A 25,339-nucleotide genomic window follows, 5' to 3' on the forward strand; every position below is an offset into this window, starting at 1 on the left:
TCGAAACAAACCAGATAGAAACAAGCATCTTTTTTTTTTCTAAATACTATAACCAACCCCAACCCATCATACAGGTAAACATTCCATTGAGCACACCTGCGCATGTCGAAAAACTGCTCATGCAAAACTAAAGAAATCATTGTACAAGAATTCACCGGCACAGAGACTAATTCGGAGTAAGATTGTACCTGAACCATCTGCTAGTAAAACCTGCACATCTGTTACATGGAATTGGAGAATCATAGCAACCATGATGTAGCTGACATCCATTTACAAGCACAACAAAGTGTGTATCGGTAGCCTGAATGGTGATATTCTCACCAGAGAAGGTTTAAAGTCAACATGAAATGATGTGATGCGTTTCTGTGATTTAACAGGATATTCAATGAGAAAAATAGAGGACGAGACTCTCAGGGAGGGGTTGAAAAACATCAAAAAAGTTATTTTGATAAATGGTACAATCATTTCAGTGACTTAACCACGCATAAGCGTCATTTTCTCCCAAAAAAAATTTATGTTTTCTTTACACACATGCTGCTCACATATTATCTAAGTTGCTGCCTTAAATTAAGTACAATCAACTTGGATGTTTAACTCATTTCGACTTGATTTACATTAAACTGACTTAAAAAAATTGAGTTGAAATTGCTTAACTTATTTTGATGAGTTAAAGCAATGTAAAAACATGTCCTTATAACTTATTCATCATATAATTGTGTACAGTGTAGCAGAGTTTGTGCTGAATACAGACTTTAGCCGTTAAAATGATATAAGTAACTGAAATAAGCACAAATATCGGGGCATGTCAAAACCTCTCCAGGGCCTCAAAACCCCCTCAGACCCCTTTCAGTGTGATAAGACAGTAAAGAGGGTGAGTTTTGAATTCATGTTGACTTTAATAGCACGCTTTGGTCTGTTCTCAGGTGCTACATACATGTAGGTCGTTAAAAAATATCATGATATGGTCCACATCTGGAGAACGTAATCGCAGAGGAGTTCAAGTAAAATCTCACGAGAGTCCTTCCAACGACGACAGAGCTTTCAACAGTCAGCGCCTTCAGCCAATCACATTTTTTTTTTCTGGATTATCTAAAGAAATGAGCTCTGCAAAGCACACACGTTGGACTTATGATATTGCACAGACTGGTTAGTTTGCCGAGTGAAGCACCATCGGTTTTCCTGCACACATTCAGTTTATGAGGAAAGGGTTGAGGATTCCATGTGGGCTACTAGTCCGTAACTAAATCCCAATGTTCTCCATATTTCGGTGCGCAGACAAACATGGAAAAATGTCTTTTTAGTGCTACTGGAAAACATCTGACCAGATAGTGTCCTATAAAGAAAGTTTTTGTTTTGTTTTTTTTTGTAAAAAAAAAAAAGAAAGGCGTGGCTTTATTTCGTTTTTTGGCATCTGTTCATGATTTTACATTTAATTTTTTTTTTTCATTCACGTGTCTATTGTTCTTTTAAATGGTTCAGTTTTCATTCAGCATAGTGTTTTTTCACTGCAAAAAATACTTTCTACTTGGTATTTTAGTCTCGTCTTCTCGTGATCTAAACATTCTTACATCAGGATACTTTTACTTCAGATGCAAAATGACACCAAATAAGAATTCTTGTTTTTTTGACTAAATTATCAAAATGAAGTGAGTTTCTGCTTCAAACAAGAAAAAAAAAAATTCTGCCACTGGATAAAAAAATAAAAATGTGTGCTTTTTAATTTCACAATGATAACAATTTTCTCAGAATTACGTGTTATAAACTCTTTATCTCACAATTCTGACATTTTCTCGCAATTATGACTTTTTTCCTTGCAATTGTGAGTTTATATCTCACAATTCTGACTTATTTTCTCAGAATTATGACTCTCAATTGCAGAATTGAGGGGGAAAAGACTGACTTTTCTCTCAGAATTGTGAGTTTATATCACACCATTCTGATTTTATAATTGGCCATTACGTTTATATCAACAATTCTGAAAAAAAGTCAGAATTGCAAGATAAAAAGTCGCAATTACCTTTATTTTTTTATTCTTTGGCGGAAACAAGCTTCCAAAATGTTTAAAATAATACTTTTTATTTTACAGTGTCATTTTGCATCTCCAGTAAATGCATTTTGATTTGAGAGTGTTTAGATATTCATACTGGAAAACGAGTCAAAAATACTGAGGAAGCTTCTTTTTTTTTTCTTTTTTTTTTTTGCAGTGTTGTAACAATCTGTTGAAGAACATTCCAAAGGATTGTCTTGGGTTCAGTTTTCTGTTCCTTTCAGATTCTCCAAACTAAATCCTCCATGGTTACAGCTGCTCCGAGCGGATGACATGGAAAAGAGTAACGTTGTACAGGACCTGATGTCCGTTATTCCAGGCGTATAGCGCACGATCTCGTGGGTTATAGTCCAGCATGGAGATATGCGAGTACTTGTTCTGTAGAACGATATCGTTGTACTCGTACGTTGAGGAGTTGGTGTGATAGGCGTAGTAGACTTTCGTCCCTCCCGAGTAGCCGTTGGTCACGTACAACGTCCCGCAAATCATAAACGACTCCCCGGCACTGCGCCTCGGGTGATTGGTTGTCCAGGTCTGGATGATGTGCAGGGTCAGCGGGTGGAGCTTGCTGATGACGATGTTCCCCGCATTCTGATTGGTGGCGTACACAGCCCACAGCCCGCCCTCGTCCACCATGAGGTCGATGTCGGAGTGCCCGCCCCAGGCGTAATGGTAGGTGTTGCTGTAGCCTGCGTTGTCCAGACGCTGAGACCTACTGATGGTGGAGGTCTTGAAGTCAAACTTGATGATCATGTTACTCTGGAACTTGTTGAAATAGATGGAGCCATTGTAGACCACCTGACCCGTCCCCGACCAAGGGTGCGGGAGCCGGTGAGACGTGAAGTTATCCGACGTCATGAAGTCGGCCATAGACTTGTACTCTCGCACGAAGCGGTTGTTATGGTAACCATCCATGTACCACACCTGAACAGAAGTGAGAGAGTTGATTAATTCATATAAATGACTAACAAAACTAGCAATTGTGTTAATGAGACATCCCTGATAGCACAATATGCTGACCAGATGTGCATTCATTTTCATCCGGAAGATTTAATTTTTAGTATTTGCTCTGGAATATGTCTCCTAAAACATTCCCTGTCGGATGTTAGCACGACATGCAGCAGATGTCTTTGAGTCAATGCACATGAATCTAGTGTTTTTACCATGTTCCTTGGAGTTGTGAATAATTTTGAATTAAATTTTAATAAAATATGAGGTAGTAAACAGGGACTTGAATTTAAATTCAGGACGGACGGACGGACGGACGGACGGACGGACGGACGGACGGACAGACAGACAGCGATGGGTGGATGGATGGATGGATTGTTTAAACTGGTAGACTAGCAGATGGACGGATGGATTGATGGATTGTAAAATGGTAGACTGATGGATGGATGGATTGTTTAAACTGGTAGAATAGCAAGTGGATGGATGGATGGATGGATTGCTTAAACTGGTAGACTAGCAGATGGATGGATGGATGGATTGTTTAAACTGGTAGACTAGCAGATGGATGGATGGATGGATGGATGGATGGATGGATTGTTTAAACTGGCAGACTAGCAGATGGATAGATGGATGGATGGATGGATTGTTTAAACTGGTAGACTAGCAGATGGATAGATGGATGGATGGATGGATGGAGTGTTTAAACTGGTAGACTAGCAAGTCGATGGATGGATTGTAAAATGGTAGACTGATGGATGGAGTGTTTAAACTGGTAGACTAGCAAGTCGATGGATGGATTGTTTAAACTGGTAGACTAGAGATAGATAAATAGCTTAGTCTATCAGAGAATAAAATGGTACAAATTCTGGCTTGCGGTTCACAGAATCAAAACTCAAGTACGGAAGGTTAAACTACAGACTATTTAATTGAAGCGGGTCAAGTTTTTCTTTATTTTGTCTGTGCTTGCGTTTGATTTTGATTTTTTTTGTCCTGGCATGAATTTGCCAGCACAGCAGGACGTGTTCTGCGAGGTCTTAATTAAATTCGAGACTGAAGGTGTCCATCCTTCCCCTGGCTGTGGCAGAACGCAGGCGGTGAAAATTGACAGCCAGGAAGTTGCTGTGTGCCAGGCATTACGAACCCTATGGGGATAATTCCAGATCATTCCGGATAAAGCCGTCACTCCGTGGAGAGTCCCCAGCATGGCTGGGGCTTCTGTCTCGGTGAGCGAATGGAAAGAGAGCAGTCACGCTTATGGAATATTCCAGAGACTCGCGACACAGCGGGACGTCTGTATGCTCTCTATAGGAGGCACGAGGCAGTAAACAACATCTACTGTATAAATCAACACACCCTTCTGCATGTTGGAGCATACTGCACACCCCTTCTTTTGAAATCCAGCCACAGTTGTTCACTGTATGACTGCAGCAATAACATTTGATTAGATCTGATTGTGTTTTAACAACATTTTTACAACATCAACAGCTTTACACAGACCTTTGGTAGCGAGTCCTGGGCCAAAGTGGCAATTATGAACACCTAAGATAGACGTAAGATTAGAAGGAAGTGCCAAAAATGTGCGAGGATGTTCATCGGATGTTCATCGGTTGGCTAACACCAATAAACATTTTTTTTTTTTTTCATGTCTTTTTTTCCACTCTGAGTCCAACAAAACTTGCAAACAGATGATTATTTGAGCCAGGTTCTGGTCATTTTCCCATGTAAAACTAGCTTTTTTTATTAGTATAAATGTACTTACTCGCTCTAGAGGTTATTAGAGATTGAGGTTGGGTGTCATTTGAAATTTAACGATTCCGATTCTGATTTTGCTTATCGGTTCCAATTCTTATCGATTCCTAATTTCAATTTGTAAAAGGTAAAAAAAAAATGTTTCCACATCCACACGATGCCAGAGCTTTCCCTATCCGATCTTTATTTCCCCTCCTCTCAAGAAACATCTGTGTACACACGAAACCACTGAAACCGACTCAAAACGATGTAGTACACATGCCAGGCCAGTGTGTGGCGCTGTAATCCTGCCACAAAAATACCCTAAAAACGGAGAAGAAGAGTTGTGGCTAGAAGGGGTACAGCAACGATCGGAAATGAGGCAAAATCTCACAATGAAATAACAATAAATAAATTTGCTTTATTAATGTCTACACCTACCCCAACCCTAAACCTACCCTTACAATAATGCAAATACAGTAATTAAATAACACAATATTGATGTGCGCATGACCAGTGGCCGTAGCTGTTTCCCTTCTAGTCTTTACCGTGCAGGACGTGGTGTGATGACATTCACAAAATATACGGATTGGCTGTACACATGAAAACGCAAGGGTGTTGGTTTCAGATTTATCCACTCTGGGACCCGGTTAAAAAAAAAGCGGATTCAGGCTCCTAAAACGCCGGATCCATCTGGACGAAACGCTGATATGATACAAAATGTTTACGTATACAGCTAATCGCGTCTCCGTGTGGACGGGGCCTAAGTCTTATTGCTAAATATTTAATTGTAGCTGAATACTGTAAGCATAAATCAACAGGCTAAAGAAGACTTACACAAGGAACTTTTGCCTATGGTTTAAAAATAAAATAATAAATATAATATAATTATATCAATATAATATAATGTCTAAAATGAGAACAAATAAACAAATTAGCAATCGCACAAATACAACTTTTGAAATAAACCGTGTTTTAAGATTTTCAGGTATTTGGGTACAGAAACTGTAATCAAATGTAAAATAACACTGCGCTTTATGACTAAAATATACATTACAAATATAGTTACAAAAGTTATTCAGTCAAGAACAGTGAGTGAATTTTGTCTTTTGTTGTTTGATTAACATTATTATAGAGTAGGCCGAAGGAATCTGTCACCTGCAAAGATACTGATACTGTTTTCTTTACATTCACTTAAGACTTAACCAACTGTGTTTACAGGGATATTTTGACATTTTTGTGTGTATTTGCCCGTTCAAGTGCAAAAAGTTGGAAGTTCAGACTCAGTTCAGTATCGTGCACTATTCAGCATGAGAGGCGGCTTTCTGTGCGATTCCTGACTTTAAGTATTGAATTCCAGAATTGGAATCGTTTTTTTGATTTCCAACCCTATTATAGATGCACTGATACTATGTTTCTCCACCGATACTGATAGCCAACGATTGGACCATGAATAAGCAAATTAGCCCCGCCTCCACTCACTCACACTAGCTCAGAGACCCATTTGGTCACGTCCAGAACTCAGAACATCTGTTGAGACAGTCATTTAGTTCATAACATCGTAATATACATCATATACATAATCTTTAAGGGAAAATAAATCTTAAAATAATGCTGCAAACTATTCGGTTTACAATACAATAATACATTTTTGATGTAGGGCAATTCTGCAAACCTGGCAACCCTGGCTTGTACTACGGGCGATTCATAGGGTCAAATGAAGCCTGTTTTAACTGTTAACGCGCTACTGTCGCATACAGTAAAACTGCACATTTTAGAGTGGCCTTTTATTGTGGCCAGCCTAAGGCACACCTGTGCAATAATCATGCTGTCTAATCAGCATCTTGATATGCCACATCTGTGAGGTGGATGGATTATCTCGGCAAAGGAGAAGTGCTCACTAAAACAGATTTGTGAACAATATTTGAGATAAATAGGCCTTTTGTGTACATAGAAAAAGTCTTTGATCTTGGAGTTCAGCTCGTGAAAAATGGAGGGGAAAAACAAAAGTGTTGCGTTTTTATAATTTTGTTCAGTGTATACTATAACAACTGACTCGAATAATTCAACATTTAATGCTAATTAATGCGAAATTTGGTTTTGTAAAACATGGTAAATAATCTTCTACTATTGATAGTGTTCTTGCAGAGTAAAGCCAGGACACTTTTTTGTTGATTTGTAAAGCATCTGGTAGTATTGTTATATTATTTTCTATATACAGTACATCATGCAGCATTGAAATTTGACCGTTCTGGTCAGTCACAGGGTGTTTGTTTGGGCTTTAACTCAATGCTCATGCAGACATTGAATTGTGCTCCATCTCGGCTTGATATCTCTGACAGCAACACAGTGCTGTGCCAAAGCTTTTTATCTTTGAAGAGCCAAAAACCGCTCTGAGATATTGCTTATTGTTCACGCCCCCACACACACACACGCACACACGTCTCTCTCTCTCCACACTCTGTCTGTCTCACACATACAGCCTACGGTCTCATCAATCTTTGAGAACAAGAGCCTCCAACCCAAAAGTGTGAGAAAAACAGAAGAAGAGGGAGAGGGGAAAGCACTAACCGGGTCTGTGGGTGTGAATGAAGGTTATATTCCCTAGCCTGATTTATAATTGCTCTGCTGCGTTTATGGGTTTCAGAGGAACTAGCTTGTGCAAGGCATCGCTTTAATGGTATTTGGGGTTTGTAATTGTGTATTTTTGGGCGAATATGTGTTGTTACTAAATCAAAGATCTGGTATGAGCTTTTGCAATGGGCTCTAATGTTTTTTTTTATTTTTTTATTTGCTTGTGTAGTTTTATATTAGACTGTTTGTTATTATTTTATATTTTCCAGTCTGCTGCACCATTATAATTCGTTGCAAAATGTCAGACAGATGTCAGATGTTTTTTCCTTTTCACTATTAAAGCAGTACGTTACGAGAACTAAACTACAATGTGAATACAGTCACAGCTAAAGGTTGCTGCATGATACAAGCTCTTTATATGAAGTTTTATATATAATAATGTCCAGCTTTACTGTCCCGCATACATGTTTAGGGTGATATCTACTAACTATAGAACACATCTCAAATGATTGATTGCTTGTAATCTATAGCTATAACTATAACTACACTTACTCTAATCTGCTAAATTAAGATATTATAAACATTAACATCATTTTCTGAAAAGCACTATACAAATACATTTGACTTGACTATATTCCTAATATAAGACAACCTTCGAGAATCAAGTTAAGGACACAAATTGTCATTAAATTGTTATTTTATGAAGCAAATTCATTTAATTTTCTTTTCATTTACATTTTATAGTAGAGATAATTTATTCAGTTGATATTGGATATTTAATTGTGTATGCTCATTTTCCCTGTTTTAACATTTAGATTACTATTGATAATCTTTCAAAAACAATAATAATTTACTAACACTGTTACAAACACTTTGGGTCATTTTTGACTGAAAAATGTAACATTTTTATTTAATTTTACTTCATCGGAATGGTACGAAACTTGGTAAAGGTTTTGGCACTTTAGAACAAAAACAAAGGATGGACATGATTTTAAAAATGTTAAATGGTCCTGAAAAAAAAGTCACATTTGTATTGTTTGAAAATTGGAAATGAATGGAAGACGAATTTCATCTATTGGAAACGTTTGGTACTGCGCACAAACAAATTCATACTGAAAGCTCTTTTTTTTAGATATCAACCTCAAATTTGGAACATTTGGCTTTGATTTTCTCAGTTTTAAAAAGTAAAAATGCTTTTGGAAAAAACGTTTTGGAAAATATATTTTATTTAAAAATTTCAAATTGTATTTTTGTGCGTTTTTCATAACAAATGAAACATGTTATAACTTTATTCAAGTTCACTTTTTTGTATAACTTTTTGTCAAGTGTCGTCTTTAAAAAGAGACTAAACTTAAGTCTGTGCCCCAAAGCATTCAAGATTTACAATGGTTTAAGGTGGAATTTTAATTTTTAAAGTCATTTTCAGTGGATAAATGGAGTATAACTACTGCATAAATATAATTTAGTACCATAAAATACCCTAAAATACAAAATATTAAATAAAGAAAACATAAATTAAATGACTGTAGTATATTTTGGTTCTAAGTAAAAAAGAAAAATTTATATTTTTGACCGACACGTGAACAGTACTAGAGAGTTAATGGCAAAATAAAAGAGAGGCTGCTCACTGCAGAGCCAATGGGTGGAGCTTGAAGGTCCATCCACACCCTATCCCTGAACATTATTAGATCAAGCCCCGCCCATTAGATTCAGAGCGGGAGTGTTGGATTTCATTTGGCTCATCTTGAAACAAAAGAGATGCTTGTGAAACTAAGGACTGGTGATTTGGGAGCTCTGGGATGCCAACTGCTAATTGCCCATTTGTCATTTAGCCCACACTTTAATGTAAAACCACATGCACGACATTTATTACAGGAGCAGTCTCTTGCAACCTGGGGTTAAGATTCTGGCCATGGGAGCTCATAAACCATACTATAATTTGGTAACCGGCCCAGATCTATAAACGGTTATAAACAGGTCAAAAGTTAAAGCACACTTCTGCAACGCCACTCAAACAACACCACCAAAAACGCTTTTCACACTCTCACAAATCTCTGGGAAACGATTAGGCTTAGAATCGGCTTATACGCACAGGCCATCAGGAACGTCTCGCACTCGTTTCCAGCTGCCCTCATTCATCCACCACTGTGTGCTGTGTCTCAACCTCCACCCGTTATCAGAAGCCCCTCCGCGCCCTCCATTACGAGCCCCGCTGGAGCACTTCACGTCTGGACGAGTGGAAAATTATTTGGCCTCGCTCATCTTCCCCTTGCGTCGCTGTGAGTGCAAGTGACCTGGCTTCAACTCCACACACGTCCGACTAGTAAACGAATGCTTGTTAGGAACTGGTTTTTATTTTTTTCGTTCCAGTGCAAAAGTCAACATAATGAAACAAAAATATAGCAATAAATAGACGTATTTAACTAATTAATTATTTATTTTACTATAGTCAAAGGAAGTGTTTTGAATCTTGAGAATATTTATGAATCTTAATGAGGCACTGAAATATATTTTTTTAATTGGTTCACTGAAGCCAAATCCGAATGAACCGACTAATTGGTGATCATGTGATTTTTACTGATCCTGATGGTGGACTAAATATTTAGATGACGGGTGAAGAATTATTAACTTCTTTCTATGCACATACAATATAGGACATTTGTGAATGACGGCTCGGCCTTGAGGTTTGTTTTTCTGTGTTTTTTTTCTTTATGGTTCTAAAGCAACATGGTTATAAAGCGTTGCCTGCAGCTATGTGCTCGTGGGTTTTGACTGCAGGCATAAATTAACCAGCTACCCTCCACTATCTGCATCCTAAAGAATCTCAGAAATGAATCCTGAATGTCCCGTAGAAGGAGGTTACACTTATATTCATTACCAAATAATAAGAAACGCAAAATATGCATGCAAATGTTTCAGTTCAACTTTTCCCATAGGAAAATGAAACATTTAAGTGATATATATCTTTCTTTTCTTAGAATTTATTCTTTCTTTACACGCTTACCGACCACTTAATTATGCACACCTGTTCAACTGCTCATTAATGCTAATATCTAATCAGCCAATCACAGGGCAGCAACTCAATGCATTTAGGCATAAAGTGGCTTATGCTGTGTTCACACCGAACGCGAAGAGCGTCTGGGGTGAGTGATTTCCATGTTAAGTCAATGGAAAGGCGCGTTGACGCGCGTCTGGACGCGATTCCGCCTCATTGATGATGATGCGAATTGGACGCAAATTGAGCGTCTTGCGCGATATGCACGTTATGCGCGAGTGGTGCTTTTTGTGTATTCACACGTTTGAAGCGAATTCACGTCTGACGTCGAGTTGAAAAATCTGAACTTTGGCGTCATTTCGAGCCGCGTTAACCAATTAGGACCCTGGTTGCTGCTGTCACGTGGTAAAGTGACGTGATGAGAAACCCTGCATAATTTAAAAATACTACTATTGTGTCACAAAATGTAGTTTTAAGACTTTTTCAGGTGGGAATGTAGTTGTTTAAAGCTCAAATCTGTGGTTTATTTATAAAGATCAGCGCTCATTAACCCCGGCGAGAGCAGGCTTTCCTCGGCTAGTCCTTCTGACATTTGCCACTGGCTCTGATGTCCTGTAGTGGTTCGTCTTGTGTGGATCTAATGGCCAATCTTTGCTCTCATGAATCTATCATTTGTTGTCTGCCAAATCGTTTTGACTGAGGGCAAAGAGAAGTTTCATAACTTAATTTTTTAAGGATATTTAAATATACATGCAGTGAAGATAATGTAGGCGTTACCTGGACAACATTTGTGTGGCTATTAATGTTTAATATATGTTTTTAATGAAAATGAAAAGAGGCAGAGTGGTGTTTTATGACATATTCTCCTGGAGCGCCTTGAACGCGCGTCTATTTCGCTTCAAACGCTCGATTTATATGCGCGTCCAATTCACTGTGGCCGCGCAAATGGATTCAAAATGTTCAAGCGTCAAACTAGACACTATTTTGACGCTCTATTCACGTTTGGTGTGAACGCAGCATTATCGTTGACCCGGCGCAATGTGACACCAGGCCATGTGTTTCTTGCTAGTTTCAGCCCGACGCAGTTATCATTTTCACATCCAGCGCACACGTTGTTTAAATAGCAAATGCACTGCCGCCTATCTGTTCGGCCATCTGTTCGCTGGTCTGAAAACGAGGTGTGTTCAGGCGCATTGTTGGCGAGTTGATATTTTGAGGCAACTGAAAATGACTATGCCATTGATCAACAAAAACCTAAAGTCAAAAGTGCCTCAGTAATATGCGCCTATAGGCGGGTGCACAACTTTGTACACTTTGCTTATTACACACACAGGGACGCGCAGCAGCACACAAACATTTTTAAATATTAAGAATTAAAGGATTCCTCTCTGGAGACGCGTTCAGTCTTCAGCCGCTAATTCCGCCATGTAAAAAGCGAATCCGCCATGGTGCAAGCGCAACTGGCTTTTAAAGGGAATGGGAGATGAGACTCTGACTGGTTTATTTCACATTATGCTCAAAACACACCCATAACTCATTAAGAGACTAGGTACAACCCCTTTGGACCATGCGCCTGGCACGCTAACCGATTTTTGCAAAAGTGGATTCGGACTCGGCATAAGTGCACCTGCGCCATGCACTTTAGATCATGCGCTCAAATCGTTACAATTGGGCCATAAGACATGGTCAAGACGATCTGCTGAAGTCCTGAGCATCAGAACGGGGAAGAAAGGTGACTTGTGGCATATTTCAGAAACTGCTGATTTTCATACTCAACCATCTCTATGGTTTACAGAAAAGGGTCTGTACTGTTTCAATACTACTTGAAAGAAAGAAAGATTTATGTAAGATGTATAGCACATGTGTGTGTGTGAAATGTTTTATGTAGCCTATATGCGTTTATACTCACCCTAGTGTCTCCTTCGGGAGCGAGGGGGTCCGTCATCCAGGATCCAAACCGGGACCCGGATGTTTTAATAGTGATTGCATCACTAATGCCGGTCAGCTTACCACAAGCTGCAGGACACACAACACACGCGTTTAATTACACACACGTATACTCTCTCACACACACACTTTCTAACTAGAAGCCTAAAGTCACTCACACATGTTTAATGAGTTTAGTGGTTTAATGCAGTAATGTTTTGATGAGTCTGAAACAGTCATAATGTGGTTATCTTATATCTCGGAGTGAAGGTTCTGGTTAAATGACTTTAATGAAGTCACACTGAGCTTCATTATGATCTTTTACGACAAAGTCCATCCATCCATCCATCCATCCATCCAGATACATGTATTAACAAAGCTACATCTTTTTTGCTGTTCATGTTGACTTACAGTAATAAATGGGTCGAGTGTCATTGATGATATATAAATACATATCTATGTTTTTCATGTGTGTGAAAGAGAGAGAGGATATAATGTACAGATAAAATGTAAGATAAATGTAAAAAATTATGGTGTTTGACATCCTGTGGTGCTGATAGTGAGGGTAATAACCGTGATGTGTGTGTGTATTTTGCTCAGCCTCCCCCATTCAACACACACACACATGCTTGAGATTAACACACTGAGCTGTAATCTGTTGTCTGGAGGGACATACAGGCCTAAATTATTACGCTACTATCTTTAGACTAAAGCCCTGATTCTCTCAAACTGCGGACACACATCTGCAGAAAAATACACAATCGTCTTACACAATGTAATCCCAGGTGAAAAAGACGTAATATTAAATGTATTAAAAATGCATTATATTATATTTGTATTGTACTAAAGACATACTCAAGTGCATGTTTAATGCATTTAATAGTATATATTTTTCACCGGGGATGGAACAATGCATGATTATTGATTCATTTTTGTCACACAGAAAAAATGTGAGCACGTGGGAATGTTAAATGTGTGTCTTTGATTCATCTCATGTGATCACATCAAAGTGGCATTTGAGGATTTATATTTGAACAAGTGAAATCAGATGTGAACTAGATTTTACCGTTTCTGATGAAAATGTTAGTGATGGCGTAGGTCTTATCGCTTAAAGTAGTAGTAATACAGCTCTCCTCGACCTAATACAAGTTCATTCATGCCACGTGTAGGATGGAATTGTTCATGGGACTATGTGAAATGCCCGTGGTTTTCCTGTAAAGGTTTTACATTCATCAGAAGCGATGCACATGGATGAAGCTCAAGTGTGTGTGAAACAGCCATTATTGATCGTACAGTGAAACCGGCCCGATTTCTCTTCCAGAAACTCGGCGGGAAGAAGAGAGAAAGACGATACACACCAGAGGAAAGATCTCAGTGTGTGTGAATGCTGGGAAGTGGAAGCTCTGATGGTGAATGCATAATTTCATTCTTTCATAGCTCAAGAGACTTCATTTTAGTATCAACTATGTCTCATATGTTTCTGCTAAAATAAAAACAGACCCAATTGAGAGAATAATTGGCATATAGTAAGAGACAAACATATGTTCTAAGAACGTTATGTTAGCATTTAGAAACGTTATTTCTGAATGTTCTCTGAGCGTTCTATATGTCCAGATGTTTAAGTGTTTTTTTGGTCAAACGAACGTTTAAGGAACATTCCATTTTATCACTCTACGAACATTATGTGGGAACGTTACTTTTGAACGTTTTCTGAACAACTAAAACATTTCAAAACAAATGAATGTCGTATGAATAATGTTTTTATGTTAACGTTTTGAGAACATTATTAAAAACCAGATAACTTTAAACAAACATTCTGGAAGAACGATTTTTCATAACTTTGAGAGAACCCTGCCAGAACGTTAATCAAAGTTCTGAGACTGTTCGCTGGGACAGAGATACAAAAATAAATGTAGAGCAGCTCAGATCATTTGATCTTATTAGAAACTGATGAAAAATGTTTCATATTAAGATCTACGACTTTTGATTACAGACTTTGGTAAAACCCAACCAACACAGTTTGAGGTGTTGAGATCTCCTCTGAAAACCCTAGAAGAGACGCATGAGATTTCTGGGCTCTTTTCTCAGGAGAAACATCTGAGAAGCGGGACTCTGAAGCAAAAGTCTCAGTTTTATCTCAGTAATATCAATTCAAAGAGACCTCTTTTGTGATTTTTCTTTCTCATGGGGAAAAAGCAAACAACGTGTTTGAGGAATCAGAGTAGAGTGAATCAGAGAGAGAGACGGGGAGTCATAAATGCCTCGATTTGTACCCAAGCTTTTTAAACAGTTCTTTAGTTTCTCTTGAAAATAAAGGTTCTGGTCTGGGTTTTACAGCATGATGATGAGAACAATTTTAGGTTTTTATTCTCAAGGGCTTTTGAAAACCATTATGTTTGGGTGAACCCTGAGCCAGCAGTCCTTTCTGTGTGGAGTTTGCTTGTTCTCCCTGTATTAGCGAGGGTTTCCTCCGGGTGCTCCGGTTTCGCCCACAGTCTAAAGACATTCATGTTAGGTGGATTGGATATGCCAAATTGTTGGATCGTGTGTGAGTGTGAATGTGTCCCAGTACTCTCAGTGCGGGGTTGTGTCAGGAATGGCATCCGGCATAAAACCTGTGCCAAAACAAAGGCGTGTGTGTGTGATGCAGACCCTGCAAATGAGCGGGAATAATACTAGGAAGATGATGATGTGTTGGTGAACCAATGAGGTTCATTCTCGAGTGTTACACAGCACGTTTGAGCTTCAGCAAGAACCAATGAGGTTCATTCTTGTGTTACGCAGCACGTTTGAGCTTCAGCAAGAACCAATGAGGTTCATTCTTGTGTTACACAGCACGTTTGAGCTTTCTAAAGAACCAATGAGGTTAATTCTCATGTTACGCAGCACGTTTGAGCTTTCTAAAGAACCAATGAGGTTAATTCTCGTGTTACACAGCACGTTTGAGCTTCAGCAAGAACCAATGAGGTTCATTCTCGTGTTACACAGCACGTTTGAGCTTTCTAAAGAACCAATGAGGTTAATTCTCGTGTTACACAGCACGTTTGAGCTTTCTAAAGAACCAATGAGGTTCATTCTTGTGTTACGCAGCATGTTTGAGCTTAAGCAAAAACCAATGAGGTTCATTCTCGTGTTACACAGCACGTTTGAGCTTTCTAAAGAACCAATGAGGTTCATTCTTGTGTTACGCAGCACGTTTGAGCTTCAGCAAGAACCAATGAGGTTCATTCTCGTGTTACACAGCACGTTTGAGCTTTCTAAAGAACCAATGAGGTTAATTCTCGTGTTACACAGCACGTTTGAGCTTTCTAAAGAACCAATGAGGTCCATTCTCGTGTTACGCAGCACGTTTGAGCTTTCTTAAGAACCAATGAGGTTCATTCTCGTGTTACACTGCACGTTTGAGCTTCTGCAAGAACCAATGAGGTTCATTCTCATGTTACGCAGCACGTTTGAGCTTCTGCAAGAACCAATGAGGTTCATTCTCATGTTACGCAGCACGTTTGAGCTTCTGCAAGAACCAATGAGGTTAATTCTCGTGTTACGCAGCACGTTTGAGCTTCTGCAAGAACCAATGAGGTTCATTCTCGTGTTACACTGCACGTTTGAGCTTCTGCAAGAACCAATGAGGTTCATTCTCATGTTACGCAGCACGTTTGAGCTTCTGCAAGAACCAATGAGGTTCATTCTCATGTTACGCAGCATGTTTGAGCTTCAGCAAGAACCAATGAGGTTCATTCTTGTGTTACGCAGCACGTTTGAGCTTTCTAAAGAACCAATGAGGTTCATTCTCGTGTTACACAGCACGTTTGAGCTTTCTAAAGAACCAATGAGGTTAATTCTCGTGTTACGCAGCATGTTTGAGCTTCAGCAAGAACCAATGAGGTTCATTCTTGTGTTACGCAGCACGTTTGAGCTTTCTAAAGAACTAATGAGGTTCTCTCTAATGTTACGCAGCACGTTTGAGCTTTCTAAAGAACCAATGAGGTTAATTCTCGTGTTACGCAGCATGTTTGAGCTTAAGCAAGAACCAATGAGGTTCATTCTCGTGTTACACAGCACGTTTGAGCTTTCTAAAGAACCAATGAGGTTCATTCTTGTGTTACGCAGCACGTTTGAGCTTCAGCAAGAACCAATGAGGTTCATTCTCGTGTTACACAGCACGTTTGAGCTTTCTAAAGAACCAATGAGGTTCATTCTCGTGTTACACAGCACGTTTGAGCTTTCTAAAGAACCAATGAGGTTAATTCTCGTGTTACGCAGCATGTTTGAGCTTCAGCAAGAACCAATGAGGTTCATTCTTGTGTTACGCAGCACGTTTGAGCTTTCTAAAGAACCAATGAGGGTCATTCTCGTGTTACGCAGCACGTTTGAGCTTTCTAAAGAACCAATGAGGTTCATTCTCGTGTTACGCAGCACGTTTGAGCTTTCTAAAGAACCAATGAGGTTCATTCTCATGTTACGCAGCACGTTTGAGCTTTCTAAAGAACCAATGAGGTTCATTCTCATGTTACGCAGCACGTTTGAGCTTTCTAAAGAACCAATGAGGTTAATTCTCGTGTTACGCAGCATGTTTGAGCTTCAGCAAGAACCAATGAGGTTCATTCTCGTGTTACACAGCACGTTTGAGCTTTCTAAAGAACCAATGAGGTTCATTCTCGTGTTACACAGCACGTTTGAGCTTTCTAAAGAACCAATGAGGTTCATTCTCGTGTTACACAGCACGTTTGAGCTTTCTAAAGAACCAATGAGGTTCATTCTTGTGTTACGCAGCACATTTGAGCTTCAGCAAGAACCAATGAGGTTCATTCTTGTGTTACACAGCACGTTTGAGCTTTCAAAAGAACCAATGAGGTTCATTCTTGTGTTACGCAGCACGTTTGAGCTTTTTAAAGAACCAATGAGGTTCATTCTTGTGTTACGCAGCACGTTTGAGCTTTCTAAAGAACCAATGAGGTTCATTCTCGTGTTACGCAGCATGTTCGAGCTTCAGCAAGAACCAATGAGGTTCATTCTCGTGTTACACAGCATGTTTGAGCTTTCTAAAGAACCAATGAGGTTCATTCTCGTGTTACGCAGCACGTTTGAGCTTCCTAAAGAACCAATGAGGTTAATTCTCGTGTTACGCAGCACGTTTGAGCTTCAGCAAGAACCAATGAGGTTCATTCTCGTGTTACACAGCACGTGTTGAGCTTTCTAAAGAACCAATGAGGTTCATTCTCGTGTTACGCAGCACGTTTTAGCTTTCTAAAGAACCAATGAGGTTCATTCTTGTGTTACGCAGCACGTTTGAGCTTTAGCAAGAACAAATGAGGTTCATTCTCGTGTTACGCATCACGTTTGAGCTTCCACGAGAACCAATGAGGTTCATTCTCTTGAGTGTCAAGCAGGTTCGGTTGAGCTTCTGTTTAGGTTCACTGATAAATATTTAAATGTGAACAAAATTCAGTCTGTTCATCATATAAAGTGATCGTGCCTCTTCAGAAAATTTGGCATAAACCGCTCAATTCATATGGATTAGTTTCAGCGTCACAGTGATAGTTCTGTAGCTGTCTATGGAGGGGTCAGAAAGCTCTCAGATTTCATCAAAAAGATCTTCATTTGTGTTCTGAAGATGAACAAATGTCTTGCGGGTTTGGAACAACATGAAGGTGAATGGTTAATGTATACTTATTTTGTACACTCAGAATACCAGAATGAATAAGTGATGTCAATCAAGGATCATTTTGAGAAAACAAGTATGTCTATGTTAACTGTGTTGTGTGTCTTACCGAGCTTCTGCATGCATGCGCGTAGCCGCTCCTCTAGACTAACCACGCGGGAGTGCAGGTCATCGTAGTCGTAGGCTCCCATCTCCTGCTGGAGGAGGCCGAGGCTGGCTGTCAAGTTCTGCACCTCCTCCTTAAACTGCTGAACCAGCCGGGCGTCAGCTTTGTACTCCTCGAGGACGGGGATTAGCGGACGCAGCTCCGCCATTTTTGCCTTTATGGCCTGCAAATACGTAACGTGGGAAAGTTGGAAAGTCTGGCTTACTTGTTCAGTGTGAAGCCTGTCTGAACCCTTGCTGACTATATTGATTTGAAAAATAGTGTTGTACATGAAGGTGTATGCATTGATCTGTGTCTTCGTTCATCTGCAAACTCTTGACAATAAATGTTTACAGCAAATTAATTTCTTATAGAATACTATAAATGCCCCAACGTATGTGGACACCACATCAAAATGTGATTTTAATTTCAGAACCATTAGCATTTATAATGAGTTAGTCCTTCTTTTGCTTGGATTACAGCTTACTAATAACAGCTACTCCTCTGGGAAGGTTTTACTAGATGCGGATGCGATGCAGTGATTTGCTCCTGAGCATCAGTGAGGTCAGGTACTGATGTTGGGTGATCGCAAAATTGCATAGATCTTCTTTGTGAAGGTCATGTTTATGTGGTCCTGGTAAACCCTTCGTTATGGGATGTTTTTTGGTCCCCATGAAGAAAACAGCTTCTAAATCATACTAAGTGATGTTTTTTGAAAATGTAAAAATGAGAAGGTTTTCTGTGATGGGTAGGTTTAGGGGTAGAGTTAGGGTTAGGGGACAGAACATACAGTTTGTACAGTATCAAAATCATTATTTCTATGGAAAGTCCCCATAAAATGTGTGTGTGTGCGTGTGTGTGTGCTTGTAGAGCCAGTGAGAGACCAGAGGCCGAGCTGCAGTAAAACTACTGAGATTCGTATAAAAATGATAGATCTACAAACATTTATCGACGAAATCAAGCGCTCTGAACACGGTAAACAATTGGGAAAAGACTTTATTAGTTATCGTTTAGAATGCAACAGCAGAAAGGGACACATGCTGAAATTACAACTCACATACAACAATGTGATGTTAAGATTAAATTCATTACTTCAAAAACGCATATTACTTCAAAAACCAAGGATTCATAGTGACAAATAATAAGAGTAATAATAAAAAAAACTTAAGCAACACTAGCAAAGATGAGAATAATAATGGTGGTAGTAGTAGTAATAATAATAGCAATATATCAATGAAACTAAATAATGTAGACCATATAAATAAAACGTAACAATTCTTTAGAGTAGCATGCAGGAGGAGATCTGATTGGAGGTTGGATAAGGGAGGGGGAGGAGTGTTTCTTACAGCTAATGTCGTATAGAATATGAGAATCGTGACATAAACAGCATGATTGACGCCCACTTCAGCCAATCGTGGGTTAGACCTGCCTCTTCTGGCCTCTGGCTCTCCTATCATGTCTTTATAGTTAGCCCTGCAAGCAAGAAACAACACACTCAGCACAGGGAGCTAACTCGCTAACCTATCTAACACATTCACGTGCTCTCACAGTCACACACGCACACACTCATGTACTTGCACACGCAGGCTTGTGTTACAGAGTGCAAACAATATTACATTGCATGCATGTCACGTAGTATCAAAGTGTTTGTCACGGGACGTTTTGATTGATACATTATAGAAACTGAAATGTGCAGATCCTTTATTGTTTAATTATAGTTTTCCTTGCTTAAATGTATTTTTTTTTTATTATTATAATTATTCAATTTTGATTTAATTTTTGCTCCAAAAAATACAAATATTACATTTGCAAAAGTTCACTAATCGTTTGGATGGAATCAGACAGGTCTGCACATTTCACAGAAATCACACAAGCATTTATAGGTGTGCATGCAAGCTGTAGTGTGTGTGTGTGTGTGCGCTGTATCCATATGGGCTTAGGTGTGGATTCATGTGAAATATGTGCAGTGCTTGTATATAAGTGTGTGTTTACCTTGTATTGCTTGGCGATGTTTTGTTTGTGGTTCTCTTCCACCTGTCTGAATTTGGTCTCCAGGCCGCGGAGTTGATCTTCCATCTTCACCACGTACTGCAGGTCCCTCTGGGTCCGCTGGTCCAATACTTGGATTGATTGCGTCATGTTTTGCACCTAAACACACACACATACGCACACAAGTATTAGAGCTATAATGTGTTTTGTAAAATAAACATTTCATAAAATTATTGAAATTGTCAAATCGATTAATCACATCTAACAGAAAAATTTGTATTTATATAATATATGTGTGTACATATATGTATATGTGTGTATACATATATGTGTGTGTATGCACACACATATATACATATAAATGTATGTACACATATAATATATAAACACAAACTTTTATAATGTGATTAATCGTGATTAATCGATTTGACAACTCAAATATATATGTGTGCGTGTGTGTGTATGTTTATATGTATATAATATATGTATGTGTGTATATGTGTGTGTACATATATATATATATATATATATATATATATATATATATATATATATATACACACACACCCACATGCGCACAAACTTTTATGTTAGATGGGATTAATCGCGATTAATTGATTTAACAGCACGAATGTGTGTGTATATATGTATATTTTATATACATATATATAGATGGGATTAATCGTGATTAATTGATTTAACAGCACGAATGTGTGTGTATATATGTATATTATTTATTTATTATTATTATATATACACACATACATACACACACACGCGCGCACAAACTTTTATGTTAGATGCGATTAATCGGTTTGACAGCAGCAATCTATATATATAAATATTTTTGTATTAATGTTACTATATATATATATGTGTGTGTGTGTGTGTGTTACTTTTTTCAAAATACTATATATATATATATATATATATAATATTATTTATTTCTTTTTTCTAATAATTTGACATGGTGGTATTTGGACTGTTATCAAATCATGTTTGAGATCATGATCATCTTATTTTGAATGAACGTCTAAATATAACTACTCTAAAAACATCTGTATATAATGAACATAGCGACCTTCAGAAAACGAGTGAGGTCTGCAGCTATTCCACGTCAGCTAAACATTTGATGTGTCCGAGGAGTTGCATCATTGTGTTTCTGAGGTAAGGCTGTTTGCCTCTGCGCCTGCCGTGTTCCAGAGGAGCTCATTAACTCTGTGTGTTTGTATGTGAATGATATTGTTGTTAGGCTCATGCCTCTAGGTCACTCTGATCTCAGGAGGAAAGCTCTGGTTGTCAGAGATTCGGTGTCTGTGGCAACTTTGCATTAATGGTAACGTGATGCCCAAGGGCAAACCAGTAGAGCATTATGGGTCGGGAGGTCACCTTCTCCAGTAGTTGGCGGAGTTGTTTGGTGCGGGCGTCTCTCGAGCACATGGTCTGCTGAGGTGCAACGACCGTACACACACACCTGCCCTCGCTGTCCTGAGCCGAGCTGTACACCTGCCAGGACTCCTCTGGGTTAGCGGGTAAAACCTGTGAGAGGGGAGAGAGAAAGGGAAGGGTGATCTTAGCAGTGTTACAACATCTAAAGTCTCATTTATGATTTCACACTCATTGGCATTACAAACACTTGGCATAAGATTACACAAAACCCCATCTGCTCGTGCCACATCAGACCACGCCCATACCCCCACCTGCCAATCAGAATGCAGCAGCATTGCATCCAAGACACATATCAGTCTCATTCACACGCACACAACTGTATAGTTGTATTTGACTGACAGCTGTTAGAGTGAGCTGTCATTCTTGAGCTCGTGTTACAGACACAGATCCAAACACAGTCTGTGGTGAGAGTGAGGAACAGATGGAGGACTGATGAACTTCCGCTGGTGCAGGAGTCCTAAATCTCCAAACCAATGGTGTACTTATGGAGTATTACCACACTGCAAATAGACTTTGATTCTCTCAGCTTTGCCGTCTTTTCATGTTATATTTGTTAATATTAGAAGTTATATTAATATTAAAATTGTCAAAGTGAAAATGACAGATCTATGGAAGAACTACACAATTGCGTCACATCTGTTTTTAAATGTCGGTGATGTACTTTGTTCCGTTCAGTTATGCTGTTTTTGAACACAAGAATGTTCTCACACATGACACGTTCTTGCGTTCCTGAACGCTACGAGACACAAGACGGTGTGCCAAGTTTGACAAAAGCGTCTCTATTACTCTTTGAATGCACTTTTCTGAATCTCAAACAAAAATAAAAAGCTCCTGATATTCACTGACACACAGTTTTTGTTCATTAAAAATAAAATAAAAATAAAACATTGCAAATGTTAATATTCACAAGCTAGCGTTCGAATTCGAAATTCCACGACATCGAGCAGCATGTCTGGGAATGGCACTTTCTGAAAACGAGAAAGAACGCGCAAGGAGGCGCGCGCACAAGACGCGTTCCTGCATTCGAAAATTAAAATTTAAAGAATAGTGCAGAATGCAAAATAACGCCCCCGTGTGAACACCCCCTAAAATGCTGACAAAAACCAGGAGTTGAATCGCGTTGCTATACGCGCGACTGGATTTTTTTTCACATGTTAAATGCTTAATATCTGAACTTTTCATTTGAATGTTCAGGGAAAATAACCCGACACTTACTCCTATACTCCGGTCCGGATAGCCACCTTGCGCCGCGGTCAGCTTGGTGGTGTTGAGCCCTACCAGTGATGGCAGAGTCTGGGACATCCAGTTGGTGATCATGGCCATGGTGCTGAGCACCACACCGATCTTCAGCAAAGGCACCGACATCTCTGCGCGCTGACCCAAACTCTCATTCTACACAAGCCACCGGGGAACCGTAACGGCGAGCATCGCTGCCCGTAAACGCCTCGTGCATCACCATCATCCGCATCATCTCCTCTAACGGTCCCGGTTCGGACGGTCTCATGGTGCTCATCTTGATTTATGCCGTTGGTTAAATGGAGTCCGGTGTAGGTAAAGTGATGAAAACCGCGCAGTGGTGACCCTCGTCTCCGCGCTGGTCCCGTCTGTGTCTTTACTGTTATCCGAGCCTCTTTTGTGTGCGTTCACGCCCTTATTGGTCCGCCTTCCCAACGCAAGTGAATTACTCGGGATGGATTACAACTGTACACGCCGACTGCTCTCCGTGGATGAGAAAGGAGGCGGCGCCACGCGCTCCTATATAAGCGGAGCGTGAAGCGCCCCTGCGCTCACGAGACGCGCCACCAGGGATTTGCACTTGGCATCGGATCGCGTTAATGGCCCGATATTGTCATAACCACGCGCCCAGGAAGGTTGTAAACGAAACATCCCAATGTCACGCCCCATTCCGGGTCAACGGGAATGAATAATGATCCCATTTCTCACGCGCTCTTCCCCTATTATAACCATCTTAACTGTCACCAGTGTGCACATTACACAAAGACTTTCATGGAAGACAATTCTGTCAGTTTTCTTTTCTTCTCGCGCCACCAAAGTTGTCTTTAAGCACAGTTAAGTGTCAACTTTTTTTTTTTTTAGGTGGGTTATATTTCAATCTGGTATAGGCCTATTTTAATATTTAAACGCTACTTCTGTTCACGAGCGTCTCATGTCACTTGTGGTTACTGAAATGTTTAAAGTGTTATTTTAAAACGCGCCCAGCATAAGTCACTTTTTTCATAAATAGTATGGGTTAAAGATCTCACAAGAGACATCAGAGGACATATTTCTCATATAAACTACTGGGAAATAAAGGTAAACATAAAGAGCATAGTGGTTGGAATATCTTTATTGCAGCCTTAAACTATATCAATTCTGACATGCACATGCGTAGATGGTTATTGAAAACTGGAATATATTAGAGAGACAGAGTCCCGGAGACGATCCGCGCGAGAGCGCATCATGCACACCCAGAGCCGTAAGTGCATTTACTCTTTTGCATTAGAATGACTCTAGCGCCCCCGTGTTGTGATCCGCGGTACTGTGATGCAACACCGACTATTATCTGGCAGTATGGCAGAACGAGCAGTGTGCAGTCTCACGCATCACTTGGTTAACCTGTTAAACTGCAACCCCACTTTGGGGCTCACAGCTGAAAACGACCTACCTGAATTAAAACAATTATAGCTCCTGAGAACAGTGTGCTACAGGCACAATTAAGGTATCTTTGGAAAGAAGACACTTGGGACTCTACTAAAAAGCAATCAGAGTTGATAATTCTCAAACAGATAAAAAATTATAATAGTTGAAATGCCTCAAAAATTATTTGCACTACACAGAATGTTGTATTATTTCATGTAAAAATATATGAAAATAGACCTGGAGGAATCCAGTTCAGTTATGGATTGAAAGCCACACGACTTATCAGTTTATATTTCAAGTTTGAGGAAGATATAATGAAAAATGTGGTTCCTGCAAGCTTTTTTCCAAGACTATGTCTGTTCCATTTCTCCCTCCGCCTGCTTGAGGCACATCCCCAGAAATGACATCTCCCAACTAAAACAATTGCAGTTGCTAAACAATTTGCACTACATGCACAATTTAGACATCTTTAAAAAGAAGACACTTTACAGTTTATTACCCAAACATTAAAGTAGAAAAAAACTTAGAAAGACAAACAGTTATAGAAGTTGAAGTGTCTTGAAGATGATTTGTGCTACAATGAACACTTTATTATTTGATGTAAAAATATATGAAAATAAGCCTGGAGGAATCCAGTTAGTTAATGAATTGAAAGGCAAAAGTCTCATCAGTTTATATTTAAAATTTGACGAAGATATCATGAAAAATGGGGTTCCTGCATGCTTTTTTCTAAGAATATGTCCAGGTGCCAAGAAACCTACAGGAGACTTGATAACCTAATGTTATGAAGTGTACTGCAAGCTGTTTTAGCCATCATATATGATGCTTGAAAGCTTTTTCAACTATAAAATAATAGGCAGAACCATAAGACTTTGTATTAGTGATTTATTTGTACAACAGAACTTATAAAAATATAATAAAAATGAAATATTAATAAAAAAGAGCTAAACTTCTTTGCAACTGAAAATACAACAAGTAATATAAGTATAATAACTATAAATATAACTAGTAATATAAATAACAATATAATATAAATATATAGCTATAAAAACACACACAATTTGCAAATGTAAAAAAAAAAAACATTTACTGGCCTTTTACTGGCGGATTCAGGTCTACAACAGCAAGTGCAGATCTTGAAGAATCTGAAAGCGTTCTTCTCTTTTCTGCTGGTTGGCTGGTGCTTGGATGCCATAGCTCATCTGAAGACTCAACCTGATGCCTGTAGAATGGCAA

The 25,339-nt window shown here is 39.1% G+C and overlaps 1 protein-coding gene across 4 annotated transcripts in view; it reads right to left on the reverse strand.

The window, feature by feature from the left end:
- Window positions 1-1,450: 1,450 nt before the first annotated feature.
- The window catches only part of olfm1b (olfactomedin 1b), a 44,088-nt gene continuing 20,199 nt past the window's right edge, over window positions 1,451-25,339 (reverse strand). The window contains exons 2-7 of one of the 4 annotated variants that reach the window (XM_079835165.1): window positions 25,198-25,325; window positions 21,404-21,553; window positions 20,018-20,173; window positions 17,990-18,209; window positions 12,202-12,308; window positions 1,451-2,971 (exon numbers count right to left, since the gene is read on the reverse strand). In XM_079835165.1, coding sequence (XP_079691291.1) covers window positions 2,297-2,971; window positions 12,202-12,308; window positions 17,990-18,209; window positions 20,018-20,173; window positions 21,404-21,454 — 1,209 coding nt within the window. In that variant the 5' untranslated portion in view covers window positions 21,455-21,553; window positions 25,198-25,325 and the 3' untranslated portion in view covers window positions 1,451-2,296. Of the gene's footprint in view, window positions 2,972-12,201; window positions 12,309-17,989; window positions 18,210-19,003; window positions 19,499-20,017; window positions 20,174-21,403; window positions 21,554-22,678; window positions 23,193-25,197; window positions 25,326-25,339 lie in introns of those variants that run through there. The other 3 variants (XM_079835163.1, XM_079835164.1, XM_079835166.1) reach the window with 3 other exon arrangements.

The sequence above is a fragment of the Gobio gobio genome, assembly GCF_949357685.1.
Source record: "Gobio gobio genome assembly, chromosome: 14".
NCBI classification, from domain to species: Eukaryota; Metazoa; Chordata; class Actinopteri; order Cypriniformes; family Gobionidae; genus Gobio; species Gobio gobio.